The 19,258-nt window shown below is 32.7% G+C and overlaps 2 protein-coding genes across 2 annotated transcripts; one reads left to right on the plus strand and one right to left on the minus strand.

The window, feature by feature from the left end:
* Window positions 1–2,218: 2,218 nt before the first annotated feature.
* LOC133176546 (chitin synthase chs-2-like) lies at window positions 2,219–8,801 on the plus strand. The gene is made up of 11 exons (XM_061311662.1): window positions 2,219–2,398; window positions 2,574–2,711; window positions 2,890–3,860; window positions 4,127–4,312; window positions 4,449–4,483; window positions 4,642–4,756; window positions 5,610–5,754; window positions 6,242–6,367; window positions 6,640–6,775; window positions 6,976–7,176; window positions 7,279–8,801. Exons 1-11 carry the CDS (start codon window positions 2,219–2,221, stop codon window positions 8,799–8,801), a joined length of 3,756 nt encoding a protein of 1,251 aa, XP_061167646.1.
* A 5,484-nt stretch (window positions 8,802–14,285) lies between these two features.
* On the minus strand, window positions 14,286–19,220 carry LOC133176511 (monocarboxylate transporter 5-like). Its single transcript, XM_061311629.1, has 5 exons — window positions 19,157–19,220; window positions 18,628–18,771; window positions 17,056–17,202; window positions 15,231–16,451; window positions 14,286–14,913 (listed from the first exon to the last, which is right to left on the minus strand). The coding sequence occupies exons 1-5, from the start codon at window positions 19,218–19,220 to the stop codon at window positions 14,729–14,731; spliced, it is 1,761 nt and encodes a 586-aa protein (XP_061167613.1). The 3' UTR covers window positions 14,286–14,728.
* Between the last annotated feature and the right edge of the window lie 38 nt (window positions 19,221–19,258).

The following is a 19,258-nucleotide window of genomic DNA, read 5'->3' on the forward strand; positions in this document are numbered from 1 at the left end:
AATAAAAAAAAAATTCACATAGTAAATCTACGATGAATTTAATTTTTTTCAAAACAATTTTTATCGTTGATTTTCTTTCACCTATTTATAATAGCTTGTAATGTGATGCGGATGAATCACCCCGCATTTCTACCGATTATGGGTTTAAGAAGTTTTCAACCTCACTGATTTGGAGAAAATGTGAGCAATGTATAATTCAAATCTGAATTTGGCTACCTACCAAATAGGCTGCCGCTATCTAAAAAAAGTTTGAACTGATAAAATTTCTATCGTTATGTCAAATTTCCTGATGCATCCTTGTAATATATTTCTTTCCTTGAAACAATAGTCTAATATTTGTTTCTATGGATTTTATTTTAATAAAAAAAAAGAAATTCGTTGAAAAATAACTCTCTCAGTAAAATCATCCAGAATTTCGAATGTATATCGAAATTTTAGGAAAGTCTTGAACGTACAAATCTAACCACTGCGCCGCTCGTGCGATTTGACCTATAGTCATATTTACTTCTAAAAAGGTTTTAGGGCGTAAAACTCCAGAACCAAGGCCTCTTAAACACCAATATTTGCGGAAACAAAAATTAAAAAAAAAATATTCTTAAGAAATGAACTTTAATCTGTTAAACGTCTTTTGCTTACTGAAATTTCCTGGTAAAAAAAAAGAATACATAAGGAAATTAAAATCTCATAAAAGCGATCTTCACAAGTAGAATTGGCATGATTGAAAAAGAAAAGGTTCAACGATCAAATAAAATTTTTAAAAAGGAATTGTTATATGATATATATCTTTAGAAAAAAAATTATATTGACTTAATATAATTTGTGAACTAATTGAGTCACAAAATATTTCCCGGTGTTAACTAAAGCAGTGGTCTGAGGTTGAGGATAGCAGTTTTTGCCTATAACGACATGTTGGACGCATCAATAGCAGGACAAGAGCTTGATATCAAATAAGGAATGCTGTATTGATCAAGTTAGAGAAGTTAAGTGAGTAAAATATATTTGTTTCATGTAAGAAGAAAGATACGATAATAATAATAATTCTTTCTATAGAGCAAAATGTTTAAAAACCAGATTATTTTTGTCTTTTTGTGTAATTTAAAAAAAATCTGATGAGTCTACATTTGGTATTCATTTGGTCGATTAATGATATTCTTGGTAAGTCATACACATGCACATGTGTATCTTATAAATAATAACTCAAAAATGATAATTTCTGTGCTTTTTTCAAAGCAAATACGATTTTATTTGTCATCATTTCATTTCAATTTATTTTGCATGCAGAACCACTTCTTCACTATCTAAGATAACTTTTTCAAAATTAATGTTTATACCTTTGTTCCACTTTTTTTATGTTCTTGTGCTCAAAAACAAAAATATTGCTAAAATGACTATTATTGAAAAAAAAGCTTGAATATATTATTGAAACGGTACTGAAGCAATTTTACCGATATTTTTACCCGTAAACGGTTTTTTTAATCCTCAATCATTTCCCCAGATTTAAAAAAAAATGAAAACTGAAATAATGCATCTCTGGCACAGAACTGAAATATATAACTTGATAAAATAAAATAAATAAATAAGTCCTATATAAATCAAAAAAGTCCGCATTTTTGACGTAGTAAAAATATTTTCTCTTTATATATTAACTTTTTTTTTCTAGGGGAAAAAAAGAGAGTAGGGGTGTGTGTGTCCAAAATGCAGTCAATATACATGTATACCTTTGGACCTTCTTGGATAAAAATAAAATTTGATGTGCTGTGTTTACCTGACATTTTTAGACATTTCTTTTTTTTCTTTACAGCTGGGTCATCATTCCTGATACAAAATGGCAGAGGGGCTATCGTAAGAATATTAAACTAAACAATAAATTATCATTGGACATGTTAAACATGTAATGTCCTCAAACAGTTGTTGCTGTATCAAAGCGAAAATGTCTGTCCAAATGAGTATGTTATATATTACGCGTCTGGAACATCGTAAACAATTTCAAGAGAGAAAAAATGTAAATGTTTACTTGTATATTTTAAAACTTTGAATAAATCTTGTTTGATAAATAGTGCCATATAGTCTTGTACGAGGAAAATATACTGGTAACAAGTCAAGAATTCCCATATTATACTATTCAAATAACAAGTCTTTATGACGTCATAATTGTCATTATCTGATTGACCCATTTTCCTTCAGAAGACAACACTCCCCGAAATGGGATATATTTCGAATGGATCACTGGCCACAGGAAAGAGATGATCTCAAAAGAGTCAACCAGATTCTTCCTAAAATTTTAAAAGTCTTGACCTACATCTTCATGGTGCTTATTATCACCACCGGAGTGGTCTTTGCCAAAGGTGGTCTACAAGTTTTGACAAGTATCCTAGGACAGCACAACAAATTCCCTAATGTAGGTCATCTTCATTTAAATGTTAAGAAGTGAAAAAGAATTTAGAGAAAGTGGCAATCTTATCAATAAAGATTATCGATTTGATTTTTCTAATATAATTGCATTGATAAAAATAACAATCTTGTATATCTTAATCTTCTTAATTATTCATTGAATGGAATTCTTGCATTTTTAGAGAACTGTGAATCAGGATCTGATATCTTACTTACTTTTCTTCTCAACTATTACCCCTGACCTCTTAAATTGTCTAAATGAATTGTGGAAAGCTATGCTAGGAAATAGAAAAACGGCTACTTGGGATATTACAATGAAGGTATGGAATATCCCCTGCACCATAAAGTGAGCGTTCTTGATTTAGATTTGATATTTTAGTGAATGCTATTGCTTCAATAGATCTATTATACTATTTGTGTTTTAAGGCTGTCGATTGATATTGTATGTGACTAAGCAACATTACTTATATAACGTATATATGGGTGTTTTTATTTCAGATAATAATTAGAGAATGCTTGCATTCTTTTGGCTTGGCTGTTCTTATTTTTCTGGTTCTTCCTTACATGGATCCTATACAAGCATGTGTTGTTATCAACGCCACTACATTCCTCCCAGGATTTATTCATATGGTCATGTACTGCAGAGGAAAAGAAGAAGAAAAGGGAGAAATATGCAGAAAGATTAAAATTTCTCTGAATATTATAAGCTCCGTGGTCCTACTTATATCACTTGTAATACTTTTGGTTTCTGTTGGTACTTCAGAAAGAAAGAATATACATGCACGGGATCCAGACGTTGGGGAGCTTTTGGTATGGACGATTGTATCTATTCTTACATTATCTAGTCGATGGATCCCGCAACTGCGAAACAAAGAGGATGAGAACGAATCAATAAACAGGGAGGAAAATTATGCAGTTATTAAATTCGTCTCGAGGTTTCTGAGGATTTGCATAACTGTTGCTTTATTTTGGACAATACTCTGCCCGGGAATTCGGGAAATCAAAGATGTTTATCGCATGTTCATGTCAACATCAAAAATGGAAGGCCTCATTCCCGCCAACTGCACAATGTCTCCCAACAGAACAGTCATCTCATCCCACCAAAAGTACAAAAACATCTCAGCATGTGTGGATGAAGGCATCCCTCTCTGGGAAGTCCTTGGTCCATTTCTGGCACATGTCATCGGAGCAATATTGACAATGCATGTCGGAGTATTAGCCTGTAGACTTCAGATGCAGAGAATAGGATATTCAGTCCCTCTTTCCATAGCTTCTCCCATCTATGTTATCTTAGTAGTTATATTGAAGAACGAGGAAAAAGATTTCATCTACCGATATTTTGAATTTATGAATAACAGTACGAATTGGATACTGTTCTTTGTTTTTCTTGTGGCTTGTTTAAGTCAACTAAATATGGTTCAGCATATTTGGGAGGTCCAACACGGAGAAACTCTTTTTTCGGCGAACAAGTAGGTTATGCAAATATAGTAAATAAAAAGATTGATAATATGGTTTCCCTGTTTACTTAAGATTTAAATAAAACTTACATATTTACATTCTAGGTTGCTGATTCATCGATGTGATATTGATTCACACATTCTGAACAAACATTATCAATTTGTTGATATTCCTGTTTTTCATTTCATAACCAAAGAGTGGCATTGCACAAGAAAGCAAAAATTATACGATGACATTGCATGATAATGCAATATTAAGAGAATAAGTTTCTTTACAGGTTGTTTGTCTTTCCAAATTTCTGTGGTCCATTGGTGGATCTTTCACTGCTGCACAGTAGAAAAATAAGACGGAAGAAAGAATTAGAAATTTATGATGACCCTGAGAGCACTAAAGTCTTCATCTGTGCTACAATGTGGCATGAGAATAGGACTGAAATGAAACAGTTACTGTCTTCAATCTTCAGGTTCTGTTAAAAATATTCATGACGTTGTTAGCTAATGCATTTCCAAAGTTATGACTGAGGCATTGGTTTGGATTTTGACAAACAATGTTTTCATGAAATGCATTTTAATTCGATGTAGTATTTTTTTGATTTTCAGGATACGTGATGTACAGCGGAACTATGGATTTGAAGGTAATAATTTAGTTCCTTTAAAAAATGAAATTGCCTTGGCTGCATTTAATTTACTTATATGATATATTCCTTAAATTTAAATATTGAAGAAAAAAATGCGACACATTTAATTTATGTTTAATGATAAAATATCCAATGTAAATTCATCTTATATTCAGCTCATATAATGTTTGATGATGCCATGGAGACTTCCAAAATGGGGGCAAATGGACTGGATCTTAAAGAGAACGACTTTGTCAGACAGTTCATGGAGGTTGTAGAAGAAGTGGGAATGTAAGGAGATCAGCTTTGTGTAGCATGATAATGTCATGGTACCACTGGTACTATAAACCATTTGTAGGATATTTCATAAATATCAATAGAATGGCACTATACATAACTATTTAGAATATGTAAATAATATTTTTTAATTGTACTCCACATTTGAATTTGGTTTGAAAATATGTGTTTTAACATCTTTAAAGTATCTGAACCCGTGGAATTTCTGTGAGCAAAGCCTTATTTAAAAGAGCATTTGATAGGAATGAAAAATGTAAAGATAACCAACACTGACTGATCTAAAAGAAATCTATAAACAATGCAAATCTGTGAAGAGGGCATAAACACGGACACCAAGAAGTTCCAGAGGTAGGATCAGATACCTAGGAGGAAAAAGCATTCCCTGTTGACCAGTCATACCCGCCGTGTGCTCCTTGTCATGATCGGGGAAATAACGGAAAAATCCGTAGACAATTCAGTGTGTAAATAATGGCCAAACAAATAGTATGAAAAAAGTCAGTCAGCATTTAACTTAATAATAGATTGTATTTGCTGACAAGGTCATTGTATTATCAACGTATCTGTCAGTAGCCTGTCAGTGTTCTTGAGTATCGAATTAACAGTATATGCAGGTGATAGCAGGATATTACAACATTGCAAAAATGAAGGACACGCTCTTAGGTTAAGGTTTGCATTTCTACCAATATGAAAATATTGAAATAGGAGCACAGCTAATTAATTATGCATCTAAACATCCCATTTTTCTAATCAAATCAGGTAATACAGATCAATTGAAAAGAACTTGATAATGGCTACAGTGTAGTTCTTACTGTTCTGACAAACGTAATAACTTTTTTTTAAATTTCAGTGATTTCGATGTGAACTTAGGATCTCCTTCAAAGTACGCAACACCATATGGAGGTCGTGTGGAATGGAATCTGACGAAAGAATGTAAACTCGTTGTTCATCTAAAATTCAAAGGAAAAATAAGACACAAAAAGCGTTGGTCACAGGTACACTTTAGAATTCCAATGATAAATTTAAGGGGAGAAAGTATTTTGTAAAATACATATTTTAGTCGGATGAGTTATTGTATGGCCATATATGAACGTTTTAAACTGTTTTCCGATGTTTGAGAGACAAGTCGGACTCGTGTCTCAAACGGTTTATATCTATAAAAAAAATGTTTTCATAACTGCATAAATTATTTATGCTTAAACTAAGCAGAAAATGACATGCTGAATAATCAGGTGAAAGAGAGATTACTTCAAATCATTTCTTTATACAGCATGATTTTAAAAAGTAAACTAAATTCACATTTTTTACAGTGTCTCTTTTTCCTGTATATGATTATTAATCCGAGTGTTTAAAAATGTGTATTATGACAAAAGAAATGCACTAAGTAGATTGTTTAAAGGATATATATCTTACGCCGTTATATCATTCTTAAACTGGAAGGTTATGGGCATTAACTTCAACATCATTAATTTTCATTCACAGATCATGTATATATATTACATCGTTGGTTACAAGTTAATCACTGAGTGTGCAGGAGGAGACAAAATTGAGAATCCGAAACCAACACAATCCATCTTTGAAATTCTTCCAATAAATTTAAGAGAAAAGGTAAGTTTAACCTTTTCCTAATTTACTGTGACTATAGCGATTTAAAAATATTCATGTACATTAAAATTTTTGAATGATTTCTCTGTAAAGTAGCTTCATGGAAAATTAAAATCCCAGCAGAATCTCCCTCTTTATTGCTCATGTATCTAAACTCTAGGAGGAAAAAATTAAACAGAACCTTAATCTTCACGAATGCTAGTATACGGATTAAGATTAAAAGCTGTAAGTTAACAATCACGTTTATGTATAAGAATTCTTCTTTAAATCAAAAGGCGGAGAACTGGTTTATCCTTGCACTAGATGGAGATGTAGACTTTCAGCCAAGCACCTTGCAACTTCTAATTGACCGGATGAAAGTCAATTTTAGAGTGGGATCTGTTTGTGGACGTATAAAACCATGTGGTTCGGGTATGGTGCAGTCCATTTCAGTTATACTTTCTCAAACATTTCTTCTAAACAAGGGTTTCGTTTGATGATTTTTTTAAAAAAAAAAAAAAAGCATATTTTTCTCTATTTTGGTGGAAACATTTTAGACAAAATTGTACAAAATCTCTTAAATGTAAATAACTAATACGATTGAAAAATAATAAACAACTTATTTTTCCCAGGGCCTGTTGTCTGGTATCAGAAGTTTGAATACGCTGTGGGCCATTGGATGCAGAAGTCTGCAGAACACGTGTTTGGGAGTGTCCTATGTAGTCCCGGATGTTTTAGCTTGTTCAGAGTGAAAACCTTGATGGACGACAACATCATGCGTACTTATGCAACACTACCAACAGAACCACGCCACTACATTCAGTATGACCAAGGTAATGTTCTAAGTATACCGTGAAATATTTAATAAAAATTAATCTTATTACTAGTATTTCCCCTTGAATCATCATCTGACAACTGTTTTGAAATTTGAGCAGGCGAGGACCGCTGGCTGTCTACTCTAATGCTGCAACAAGGATATAAAATCGAATACAGTGCAGCAGCAGAGGCGGCAACTTTTGCTCCAGAAGACTTTAAAGAGTTCTTTAAACAAAGAAGAAGGTGGATTCCATCCACAATGGCAAATTTAATGGACCTCCTTTCCAGTTCCTCAAGAACAACTAAGATGAATCCGAATATATCTTATTTGTTTGTAACTTATCAAGTTATTTTATTTTTATCTTCACTATTCGGACCCTCAACAGTTCTTTTGGCTCTTCAATCGGCTCTCGGTACCGTCTTTGGAATCCAAGCGTGGTTGACGTATACAATAATATTTTGCCCCGTAATAATTTTTGTAATAGTCTGCTTGAAGTGTAAGGATGACACACAATTGAATGTTGCGATGGCTTTGAGCACGGCCTATGCTCTTCTTATGATGGCTGTTTTAGCAGGGACGCTTGTGTCGATATTCAAAGACGGTTGGTTTACACCCACGGGAATGTTTTTCTACATTTTGACGGGGATGTTCATAATTGCTGGATTGTTGCACCCTGACGAGCTTGGAGACCTTCTAAAAGGCTTGCTTTACTTCATATGCATTCCGGCAGGTTATTTGTTTTTGATTATTTACGCAATCTGCAATCTAAACAACATCTCTTGGGGAACAAGGGAAAATACTACTGCTGTACTGAAACATGCCGATAGGCGGTCCAGAAGAAGAGAGACAGAAAAAGAAATATATTTTGTGACAACAGAAATGATTGAAGGAATGGTTGAGCAAGCAAGGAAAACTGTATCAAATTCATCAATTTCCATAATACAATGGTTCAAAAATCTTGTCTTACTGAAGTCTTTAGAATCTGTTCAAGCTATCAACGAAAAGACAAAGGATGTACCTGAAGAACCTATTGAGAGAACGGATAACATGTCTAAGGATGTGCATAAATCATCCTTTGAAGGTGTTCGTGGACCAAGTATCTTTAAAAAGGGCTATGACAGAAATAGACGCGCCCCAGGATCAAGCGCACATCCCTCTTCCCAACTGACCCAGATTGACGAAGTATCGTGGACAAGTAACGAAACTGAGGAAATTCGAACGAAGAAGCTTGATCAGAGGGAAGAGCAGTTTTGGAATACACTAATTTCTACATATCTTCGTCCCATAGATGATGATCCAGATAAAAAGAAGAATGATACAGAGAAATTGTCAGAGTTCCGATACAAAGCAGTCTTTGCCTTTTTATTTCTGAATGGTCTGTGGCTAGCTATTATGATTTCCATGAACGAAATCAAGAACCTCATAAATGTAACGATTCCACAGCCATCAGGTCCGCCAATAGTGATTGAGCCTCTTGGTTTTCTCTTTTTGTTAATATTTTCTCTCATGCTCTTGCTTCAGTTTTTTGGGATGTTGCTTCATAGATATGAGACATTTTACCACATTTTGTCCCGAACCAAAGTAGACTGCCCTTGTAAAAAACATAGCGAGAAAGATGGAAAATGCGTTTGCTGTTGTTAAAGTAACTATAAACATTTGCAGAAAATACTGAACAGAGTTAAATGAGTGCATCGTTTAAATGAGATATAATGAAATGGCACACATAATACCACTGATAAAGGCAATTGAAAATTTCAATAATCCACATTTACGAAGGAACAAGAATTGCCATTAAATACATTACGCTGTGATTAAACTCAATGGATTGAAAGAAATACGGAAATTGAAATTTAAAACGCGAGAAACAGCCGGTGATCAACAGTTTAAGGAAAATAAACAATAGAGGGGGACATTAAATTGAGGTACACATTGGAAGTCGTGCCAAATCAACTTCAAAAGAGGGGGACATATTAAACTGAAATACTTCTTGGAAGTCACGCCAACTCAACTTCAAACTACAGTGTACAATTCGATGTAATTGAAACAGAATGAACATAATGAGAATCATTCATCTTCATAGGAAGACTTTTTTTTATTATTCAAATAAGTTTTTTCACTCATTATTATGGCATACATGTACATTTTAACAAGATTTTTTTTTTCGAAAACGCTTCCATCGATTTGCTTGAATACATGTCGCGATTCGAACCCGATGCAGTTTTCTCATGTTTGAAATTTCACTTGTTTTTAAGTAACAGCCAATTTTCTGATTTTAGGACACCCTTTCTGCAACAAAGTCTCTTATCAATGAAAAAAGGAATTAATATGTTGTACATGTATGTAAGTGGACATACTGTATTTGTGTATCTATTTTTTTTTTTATTTTCCCCGTGCATTAATGATGTGAAACAGCGGGATTTTGTAACCTGGTAATATATTCTTTTTTCAAAAGTCTTTTATGCACTGTAAATCACTTTTTTATTCGCGATAACTCTATTTTCGAGCGTAATTACGCGAATTTCATTCCCGCGTATAGTTCTATTATTAAAGATTATATAGTACAATACCCAAAATTCGTGAAAACTTTGTTTCGCTTTTAAATACCAGACAACCTCGCCAAAATAAGGTGTCGCGAAAAGAAGAATGTACGGTTTTGGCTTTATTGTGCCCTAAAAATTTAATGTTTTCAAAAAGTTTGGAAACTGGTTTAAATATGAGTTGAATATATGACTGTGATAAATCAGGAAAGAATATGGAATGAAGGAGGACCATTCTGGAACTAAGACGTCATTAATGTGATGCATTTCTCTGTTATAAGCAGAAAAAGCCTCAAAATGACCCATTTCAAGGGTTATTTTCCTTTAAAAAATAGTGTCCACAGCTGTCGCCCACTTTAATTTTTGGATATGTTGTGTAAAATTCTTTGAAAAACCACATATCTCAAAATCTTTGTGGGCGATGCCTGTGGACAACATTATCTGAAAGAAAATTCCATTGATATTTGATGTCTTCTGCAACTTTTATACGGGAAAATGCACAAGTTTATGACGTCACAGTTAGCATTTAGAAGGTCATGTGAGAAAAAATGATTTTTATGATCTTTCTGCATGGACTTTTAATGATTCAGAAAACATGAGTTTTAATGTTTTCCATCACTTTCATATTTAAGAAAAATATAGGGCAAGATTTGTATTGAAACCGTACATTGTTCTTTAGTGATCTGCAGTATAATTTCTTCTTCTCTTTTTACTTTAAATTTTCCGTTTATCTTTAAGTTCACAATCGCTGCCTAATTATTTACCGGTTTCTGTATTCTCTGATTAATTAAGCAAAATTTAAAAATTTCCAATTGATGCAGTACATGTATATAAATACCTACAAATATATTTTTTTTAAATTCTTTGATGCATTTTTTTCTCTCTTTATTTTTCGATAAAATATCAGATTTCATAATTTGTTATGGCTTTTTGCCTATCAGATAAGTAAATTGAAAACATCAATCGGCGACACAAATACATCTCTAGAGCTTTAACAGGTCGGGTACACTACCTTATATGGAAGGCAATTTTCAACACGTGACGATGTCTTCGTCACACCCGTTCTCCAATCAATTGAATGAGTCCCAAAGCATGACAGTCTACTACGTGTTTACGATTCAATAGCGACGCGTGGTTTCGTCGGTTTACAGCATAATATTTACTTCGTCAACGGAAAAACCGTAGAGCTTCTTTTTCACTTTATAAGGCCAAAATTGAAAGATTATATTTCAAAGACACTGCTCCATGCTCACATTTAATATTGGAGTTGTTTTAGATGATTAATAGTTGCTTCAAATACCATACAAACGCTTTGACATTTGCATGTACATAAAAACTTTTTGATAATATTGAGGGGTTAAATAATAATTGCGCACCTTGTACTGCTGTCTAAAACTATGTACACGTATATCATGTGGGGGAAAAAACCCCTCAATGCTTTATTGACACGATAGCACCTACGTCTCTTTGAACAATGGTTTAGGCCGATGTATTATAAGTTGATATAAGGCTTCCTAAAGCAAATTTTGTAAATGTGAGCATGGAAATGAAAGACTATACATCATTTTAAATATTTCTTTCATAAATCTCAAAAAAGAATTGAAAATGAGTTTCCAAGGGACAATTCAAGTTGCCCTTTATTTTCAACACAACTGAGTACTTGTAGTAGCCCACAATGCATTGCGACTCATTCATCAGCGGGTAAAGTAAACAGATAGCTAATTTACATGCAAATTTATGCTGACGTCAGAAAAGCTAGTGGTCTCGACCTGTTTAAAGTCTTTCCATATCCGAGTCTCATTATACATATAATTACAAAATACAAATTTTCCGGAAAATTTTGCAATTTTTACTTAAGGAACAGGAACTATAAACTATAAAATAATTTTATTCCCACAGCCATGAAATGCTAACAAGTAACAAATAATTTTTTTAACAAATCAGTCGAACATTAAAAACTGGCCAATCAAAAATCACATGATTGCTTTGATAAAATGTAGAAACTTTTTTCACTATGATTTTAGGAGAAGTTTGGCTCTGGTGGGCTTAATTAAATATGTTTGTAAGAGAGAACAATGGCATGCTCGTCATGTTGGGAAAAAATCATAATTATAATGATCTTTGATCAATAAAAAGTCATAAGAACTAAAAATAGGAAAATTCCAATTTTAAGAAATTTTAAGAAATTTTAAGAAATAAACCTCACAATAACCCAACAATGTACTTTTAAAATTACATGTACAAGGAAAAAAATCCATTTTAAGTAAATATTGAATATCACAACAGATTTTTATGGATTTTACAATACAGCTAGTGTAGTAGAGTAAAAGAGATCTAGTAGTGGTCAACTAAATAAAGAGAAATCAGTGAATAAATATATTTCATTTATCCAATTCATTATAATTATATTATACTTTTTTCCAGTTGATATTAATAGATCAAGATAATGTGCAAAATATAATAAAATATACATAATAATAATCATGAAGTTTATATGTAAAAGCATATGAGGTATCATTTAAAAATCAAGGAATTCAAACATAAACATTCATGTCAGAGGAAAGAAAGTGGAACTTTTCTATTTTCTTTCTATCACAATGTATTGGGGGAGGGGCTAATAAATACTGGATTTTACATAAGTTCCTTTTTGATAGTACACGTATAGTGTTTCTTTTTGATAGTACACGTATAATAAAAACTCAGATCAACATAACATTTAAAAACATCCAAAAAAAAAAAAAAAACTAAAAAACCTATATGTCATTTTTAAAAGGAAAAAAATATACTTCTATAGTCATATTGCTTAATGCTACAACTAAAAAAACCTTTAACATGGAATTGCTATCATGTTTGCTTTCAGAAACCAGAGTGATAAACACCTGGAAATTAAAAAAAATAGCCTATATTAAAAGTATGGCACATTGTTTATAATAAAAAATGAAAGACAATGCTGGCCTAGTATAACCCCTTGGATATGATGTATCAATAATTAGTTTTCAACAAGTGCAGTTTTAATTCATTACCTTAATTACTTCATTTTTAGATAGCTGACAAAATACAACATACCTCATAATGATTAAAGGATTAAAGTAATATAAGAAACTTTAAATGCATTGGCAAACTGACATAAATAGACTTACAAACAGGTGGTAAGTGGGGCATTACTTTCCACATCAAGGTTATGAGAACTTGAGGACAAAATTAAGCAGGAAGATAGATGTTGAAATTATTTACAAACCAACAAACCATGAATAGTCAATTAAACCAATACTTTAGAAAAGTATACTAATAATTCAACAAACACACAACTCATGATAAGGTAACATGAAATACTGTGCAATCACTTATTTTTATGGGGATATAACTTTTGTTGTTTTTCATGGTGTGAAAGGAACCCAGGAATTCATGTCCTCAATTAGTTAAAATTATAATAAAGACTAGACAGATCTTCAACCATAAAAGCTATTGACTCCATGAAAATAAGTGATTTTACAGTTTTTTTTAAGTTTCATCCCTCTTTCTTTTGAAATAAAAGTTGAAAATTTTAAAAGAGTACTTTTTCATAGTGATAGGAAAATCTGCTATGACAAGAAGGAACAACACTTCCTGGTTGCAAGTGATTTTGTTTTGAATCACAGAGATTAACATTTTTTCAAAAGATTTGTTTAAAAACTGGGATTACTATAGCAATTTTTTTTTTAAATATTCCTACTTAATAAGTTCAGCTTTATTGGATGAACAAAAAAGTTCAATGCTAAAACGATTAAAGTTATAAAAGAAAAACTTTCTGAGCATGGACAAAGGGACAGTATTACTGACCAACAAATGGATCAGCAAATAGGGCACCCTGAATGGTAAAGGGAACGTTAACTTTCCATATCAAGGTTATGATCAGTATAAAAAATAAGTCAAAATTTAACAAAAATTTAACAATGCAAAAAGCTGCTGTAAGTCAAAGAAAATTTGAATTACAAACATCATGCATAAATACATAAATAAAAAAAATACTAAATAAAAAGTATGAATTCTTTTGAACAGTCTAGTAGTAAATCAACAACTGCAGCTCTTGCTAAGGTCAGATGAAACATAATTCTATCTTTCTCTCCTACTGGAAATGGAGAAGAAGACAAGACATGAAAATTCATTTTTTCATACTGACAGAAAAAAAATCTATTATGACAAGGAAAGAAAAGATTATGGTTGCAAGTGATTATTTTTTCTACACATTGACTAAAACTTAAAAATAAAATATTTGAGCAAACTAAAGCATTTCACTTTTAGAGTATAAAATAAAACAACTTTAAAAGGATGATATTTTTATAAATTCAAAACAAACCCAAGATACCTATTCACACCTTAAAAATAATCATAAAAATAGAAATCCAAACAAATATCTACATAGTAAAGAATGTGAGCGCTTATTTACACTGATATCAAACAAAGGTGTTCAAGAATTATTTTGCTCCACATGTGTGTTTGACATTTAACTGTTTAACAACCTTTTTATTACTTTGATGCTTCATTTTTTAAAGGGCACTTAATATCAAATTAAGAGTACCCATTAATTTGTTTTCAACTGTTAAAACTTACCAGTACACAAAATTATAGATCAAATATGAAAACAAGTTTAAAATTATTATGGTTGATATAAAAGCAATTTTGACTCAGGAACCAGACGTGTTACACCAAGGGTTAAAAATATCTCAATTATTTTTCATGGCCATATGATACATATCATATTGAACAGACTCATTTATCATGTTTATCTGTAAAATATTTTATTAGTTTACTTTTACTTAATAAAATTTCTTCAACTCAGTATTTTTGTGTCATTAATTAGCACAATTATACATAAGAATACTAGATACTGGTATTCTTCAAATGTCTGATGTAATTTTAAAAATGAATTTTGGATGACTCTACACATATATTTACATGCTTCTAAAATACAGTCAAAGTACATTGCATAATTTTTAAATAAATCCTTAAAATGGCTACATTCAACAACACAAATACAATGTTTTGAAAAGACTAGCCCTGACAAGTACCATCAGCAGTAACTATGGTCTCTATCACATCATGGCGATTTGGGAGTTGCTTATTCCTTTTCTTTTGATAGAAATAACAGACCGTCATGGCAGTGGCACTTATCACAGTACAGACACCAGCGTAGAGGAAAGATCCAACAAAGGAACCCGTTCCGTCCTTGATGGCACCTGTAAATTAAAACCAGCTGTTTTACTAAAGGTGTTAATTTATTCATAATCTACATATATATAGAAGACAAATCTACCTTAATAAATTTGATATTTTTTTTTAAACAAATAATTATACATTCATTTACAGACAAACTTCGTTATCTCGAATTCGATGGGGGTGAGAAAAAAATTTGAGATATCCAAGGATTTGAAATATCGAGGGTAAAATACTTAAAGAATAAGTGGTTGGGACTTCCAAATCACTTTGACATATCCATGGTATTCGAGATATCGGTGTTTGAGATAACAAAGTTCAACTGTATATTTATACACACCTAGAATTGGATTTCCTATTGTTAAACTCAGACCATGAACCAGCATAGTGAGCCCCATGGCACCTGATAAATTTTCTAAACCCACAAAATCAGCTAGAACAGCAGGAAATAAGGAAAAATATACACCAGTGCTTGATCCCATCACTGAGGCTAGAGTTGAAAGGCCAGAAAACTCAGTCATCATGGGCATGCAAATAATTCCTACACTAAGTATCCATAGAGCAGCGGCCATCATTAGGTCTTTAGGCAAAATGTTGAATCTTGTTAAAAAGATGAGAATAAATTTCCCAGATAGATCTGAAGCACCAAGAACAGTGAGAAGTAACACTCTATCATTTTCTTCAATGCCTTTCTCAGCAGCAAGAGGTGGGACATAAGTTATTAGTTGTGCTGCCCCAAGAATAGCAAAGAAAGCTACAACCATCCAAATTTGAAAAATTCTTATTTTCAGGCAATGAAAACCTATGATTTCATGTAAGATTTTCATACAATTATGTTGGGATTTCTTTGCTTCTCCACCAGAATTCATATTCTTGTTGTTAAACCTCGTATCTTGGCTATGTATGCTGTACATAGAACCAACAATATCTCCTGTACTAGAAGCAATGGCCAAATCACCACTTATAGCAACATTGTCAATAATTCTGTTCAGTGACCTTGTGGAATGGTGAGTTTCTGGTTTAAGATGATGATGATGACATCGTTTTTGTTGCTCTCTACGACTGTCAGAATATGTCCGATTCCTGATGAAAGGCTCAAGATGATCTCTTCCAGATATTTCATGTAGAATGTCTTGAGAATGTTCACTGCAATTTTTTGTCTCCTTGGGAACAGACCTTTTATTCATCTGAGCATGTGACCTCTCATTTTCTACACTTTTGCCATTGGCTGTTTTTGTGTTTTGATCTTGTAATAGTTTTTCTGTGTGTTCTTCATCATTACTGTCAAGTTTCTTTGATTTTTTTCTTGATGATTTATCATAGAAAGACAATGGCCTCAGAAGACCTCCAACAACAAAGAAATTCAACAAAATCCCACTCTGTATTATCAAAGCTCCACGAAGCTCGTATGTGTTTAACAATGCCCGTAATATAAGAGGAAACACAAGAACACCTACGCTAGCACCAACATTGGCTAACGTTGTCGCCAATCCTCGATACTTTTTGAAGTATTGTCCTAGAATAACTAAGGAGGGACCATGGGTACAAGCATGTGTCATTCCTGGGAAAAAAAATTTAAAGAATTTTGCATGTGAATACATGTATAACAAAAAAAAAAGTTACTATCAAATAAAGCAAGGCAAATGGAAATGTTTTAATAATAAATTGAATGTATTTACATATGCATGTATATACATGTATATGTATATTCATATCATTTTAAAATTCAAGCTTTGTGATTTCAGAAGCATAATTACATAATAAACTGATATGCACTTCTAATTTTCATACACATACAATTATACAGACCCTAAAACGTGCTTCTACACCACTTGCACGGTTCGATTCGTTTCGTTTTGTGTACAGTACAGTACGCTTCTTGCATGGAAAGGTACGTTTTGTGTACGGTATGGTTCGCTTCTTGCACGGTATGGTACGCTTCTTGCACGGTACGGTACGCTTCTTGCACGGAACGGTACGGTTCGTTTCTAAGGTGTAGTAGCATGTTTTAGGGTCTGTATTAAGAAAAAAAATGATGAATGTATACTTCTTACACCCAAACCTTACCTTTTAGTAAAACAACATACAGTGCATTAGAAAGGGCATACTCAAAAAGATACCAAAAAAAAATGGGGAAGAAGGTGAAAAGAAAAAAAAGGACTTACCATAAAGTATTCCTTGAGAAAGAATGAGAAAGGAAATGTTTGGCAAGAAGGCATTCAGGATATATGCTGAAAAGCCCACCACCCCTCCAAGCATGATAAAAACTCTATAGGGAAGCAGCCTGGGACCGATGTTTAATACCAGGAGAGCTGAAAAACAAACCAAAAAAATTGTCTGCAGTCCTTCACCTGCCATGAACATGTATTTACTTGGTTTTGTAGCACGAAAATATTTATAATTTCTGCTTCTTATCTGTAATAACAGTGCAGTGTGAACCCAGAACTTTTGTTAGACAGGTAGCTTATACCTGTTTTGCCCCAAAATTGCTTGTGCATATTGCTTAGCACTTGATGCAATCAACCATTACACTGTTTAAAATGGATACAATACATATGTTTTTTTTCTGATCTTCCTGCATTCACTGGGATGCACATTTATTGAAATCATGCACCCTGAGCAAATTAAATGCATTATTTATGCAGAACTCACACAAAAATGAATCACTGCCTGGGGTCATAATATTAACAAATTATATTATACAATCAGAGAATGCTTCCATATAAATACAGTCAAACTTCGTTATCTCGAACTTGATGGGAAAGAAAAAACTTCGAGATATCTGAGAATTTGAGATATCAGAGGTAAAATACTTAAAGAATAAGCGGTTGGGATTTCCAAACCACTTTGACATATCCATGGTATTCGAGATATCAGTGTTTGAGATACTGAAGTTCAACTCTACAAATAATCAAGCCTTTGCTGTTCTTGAGAAGAAAATTTTTCCCATATATTCCTATGTAAAACTTTGATTGCCCGTAATGGTCCAACCCTACCCTGGGGGTCATGATTTGAACAAACTTGAATCTACACTATCTGAGAATGCTTCCATATCAGTATGACTTTTCATGGCTTTGCTGTTCTTGAGAAGTAGATTTCTAAAGAATTTTTTCTATATATTCATACATTAAACTTTGATCATTCATTGTGGCCCCACCCCACCTATGGCAGACATGATTTGAACAAAATTGAATCTACAATATAAATTAAGCTTGCACATAAGTTTCAACTTATCTGGCCAACACTAAATTTTCACTATTTCTTAATTATCACCCCTTCAAAGAGGGCATGACATTTTAACAAAATTTAATCCCCTTCACTCAGGGATACTCTGTATCAAGATTATGACGACAACTACAGCAGACGATAGACAAATTTTGATCAGAAAAGCTCACGTGAGCCTTTGGTTCAGGTGAGCTAAAAATGACAGGCAGTTGTGCCCATGGAAAAAAAAATCTACTAAATACTTGTGAATAGTTTATTCATATCCACTATAATTTCACCAATGGGCACCACTGCCATGAGAATGAAATTGCTGTTGAGAAAAAGATTCTATCCTTTCCAAAAACTTAATTGTCAATATATTAATTATTGTCCATATTTGAAAGTTGATTAGTAGTTCTTCATGGTATAACTGAAACAATGATAAGTACACAAAGTGTAACAAGTTCAACATTTTTTTATGTACATGTATATAGTTAAATATAATCTATGGTACTGTAATTAGTTATACTTACACAGCAGACTTAGGGTTACAGTTTGTACCGAGAGAGCAATAGAGATACTGGTCGCAGAGGAATTAAACTTAGTCGTGAACTCATTAAACAGAATTCCAAATGAGGCATGTGTCCCAATCAGAAACAGCTGTTGAAAGGTACAGGCTATAAAGGAAATGCATTAGTTAATGAAACTTTACTTCAATATTTACCTTTAAACATGTGTTTAAGAAAGTAACCCATGGAGAAATCTTATACTTAATGTTGTCACAGAGAGAGAGAGAAAAAAAGCAAAAGAGAGGGAGAATTGAATAACATTTTGTATCAAAATTTAGTAATATCAACTAAGAAGGCATTCATGATTGCAATAAATCTGAAATCAGGTTTTTTGTAATGGCATGCCTTCAATGTGCAAACAATACATTTACAGATACTGATAGCTTAAAATCATTAAATTATAATTACTGAGAAGAAAGATTATCTAAGGTCTTCAGAATCTCAAGAAAACAGTACTGGTATGCTTTTTTTTCAAATATATGAGTACATGTACCTAAGAGAACAACCCAGGCCCATCCTCTGTCAATAGGGTATCTATCTTCCTTGGCATTGTCCATATTTTCTGTATGATAAAGCAAGCAGATATGTCAAGACA

The sequence above is a fragment of the Saccostrea echinata genome, unplaced genomic scaffold, assembly GCF_033153115.1.
Source record: "Saccostrea echinata isolate AGI-Se365-2 ecotype Australia unplaced genomic scaffold, CSIRO_AGI_Sech_v1 ptg000076l, whole genome shotgun sequence".
NCBI lineage: Eukaryota > Metazoa > Mollusca > Bivalvia > Ostreida > Ostreidae > Saccostrea > Saccostrea echinata.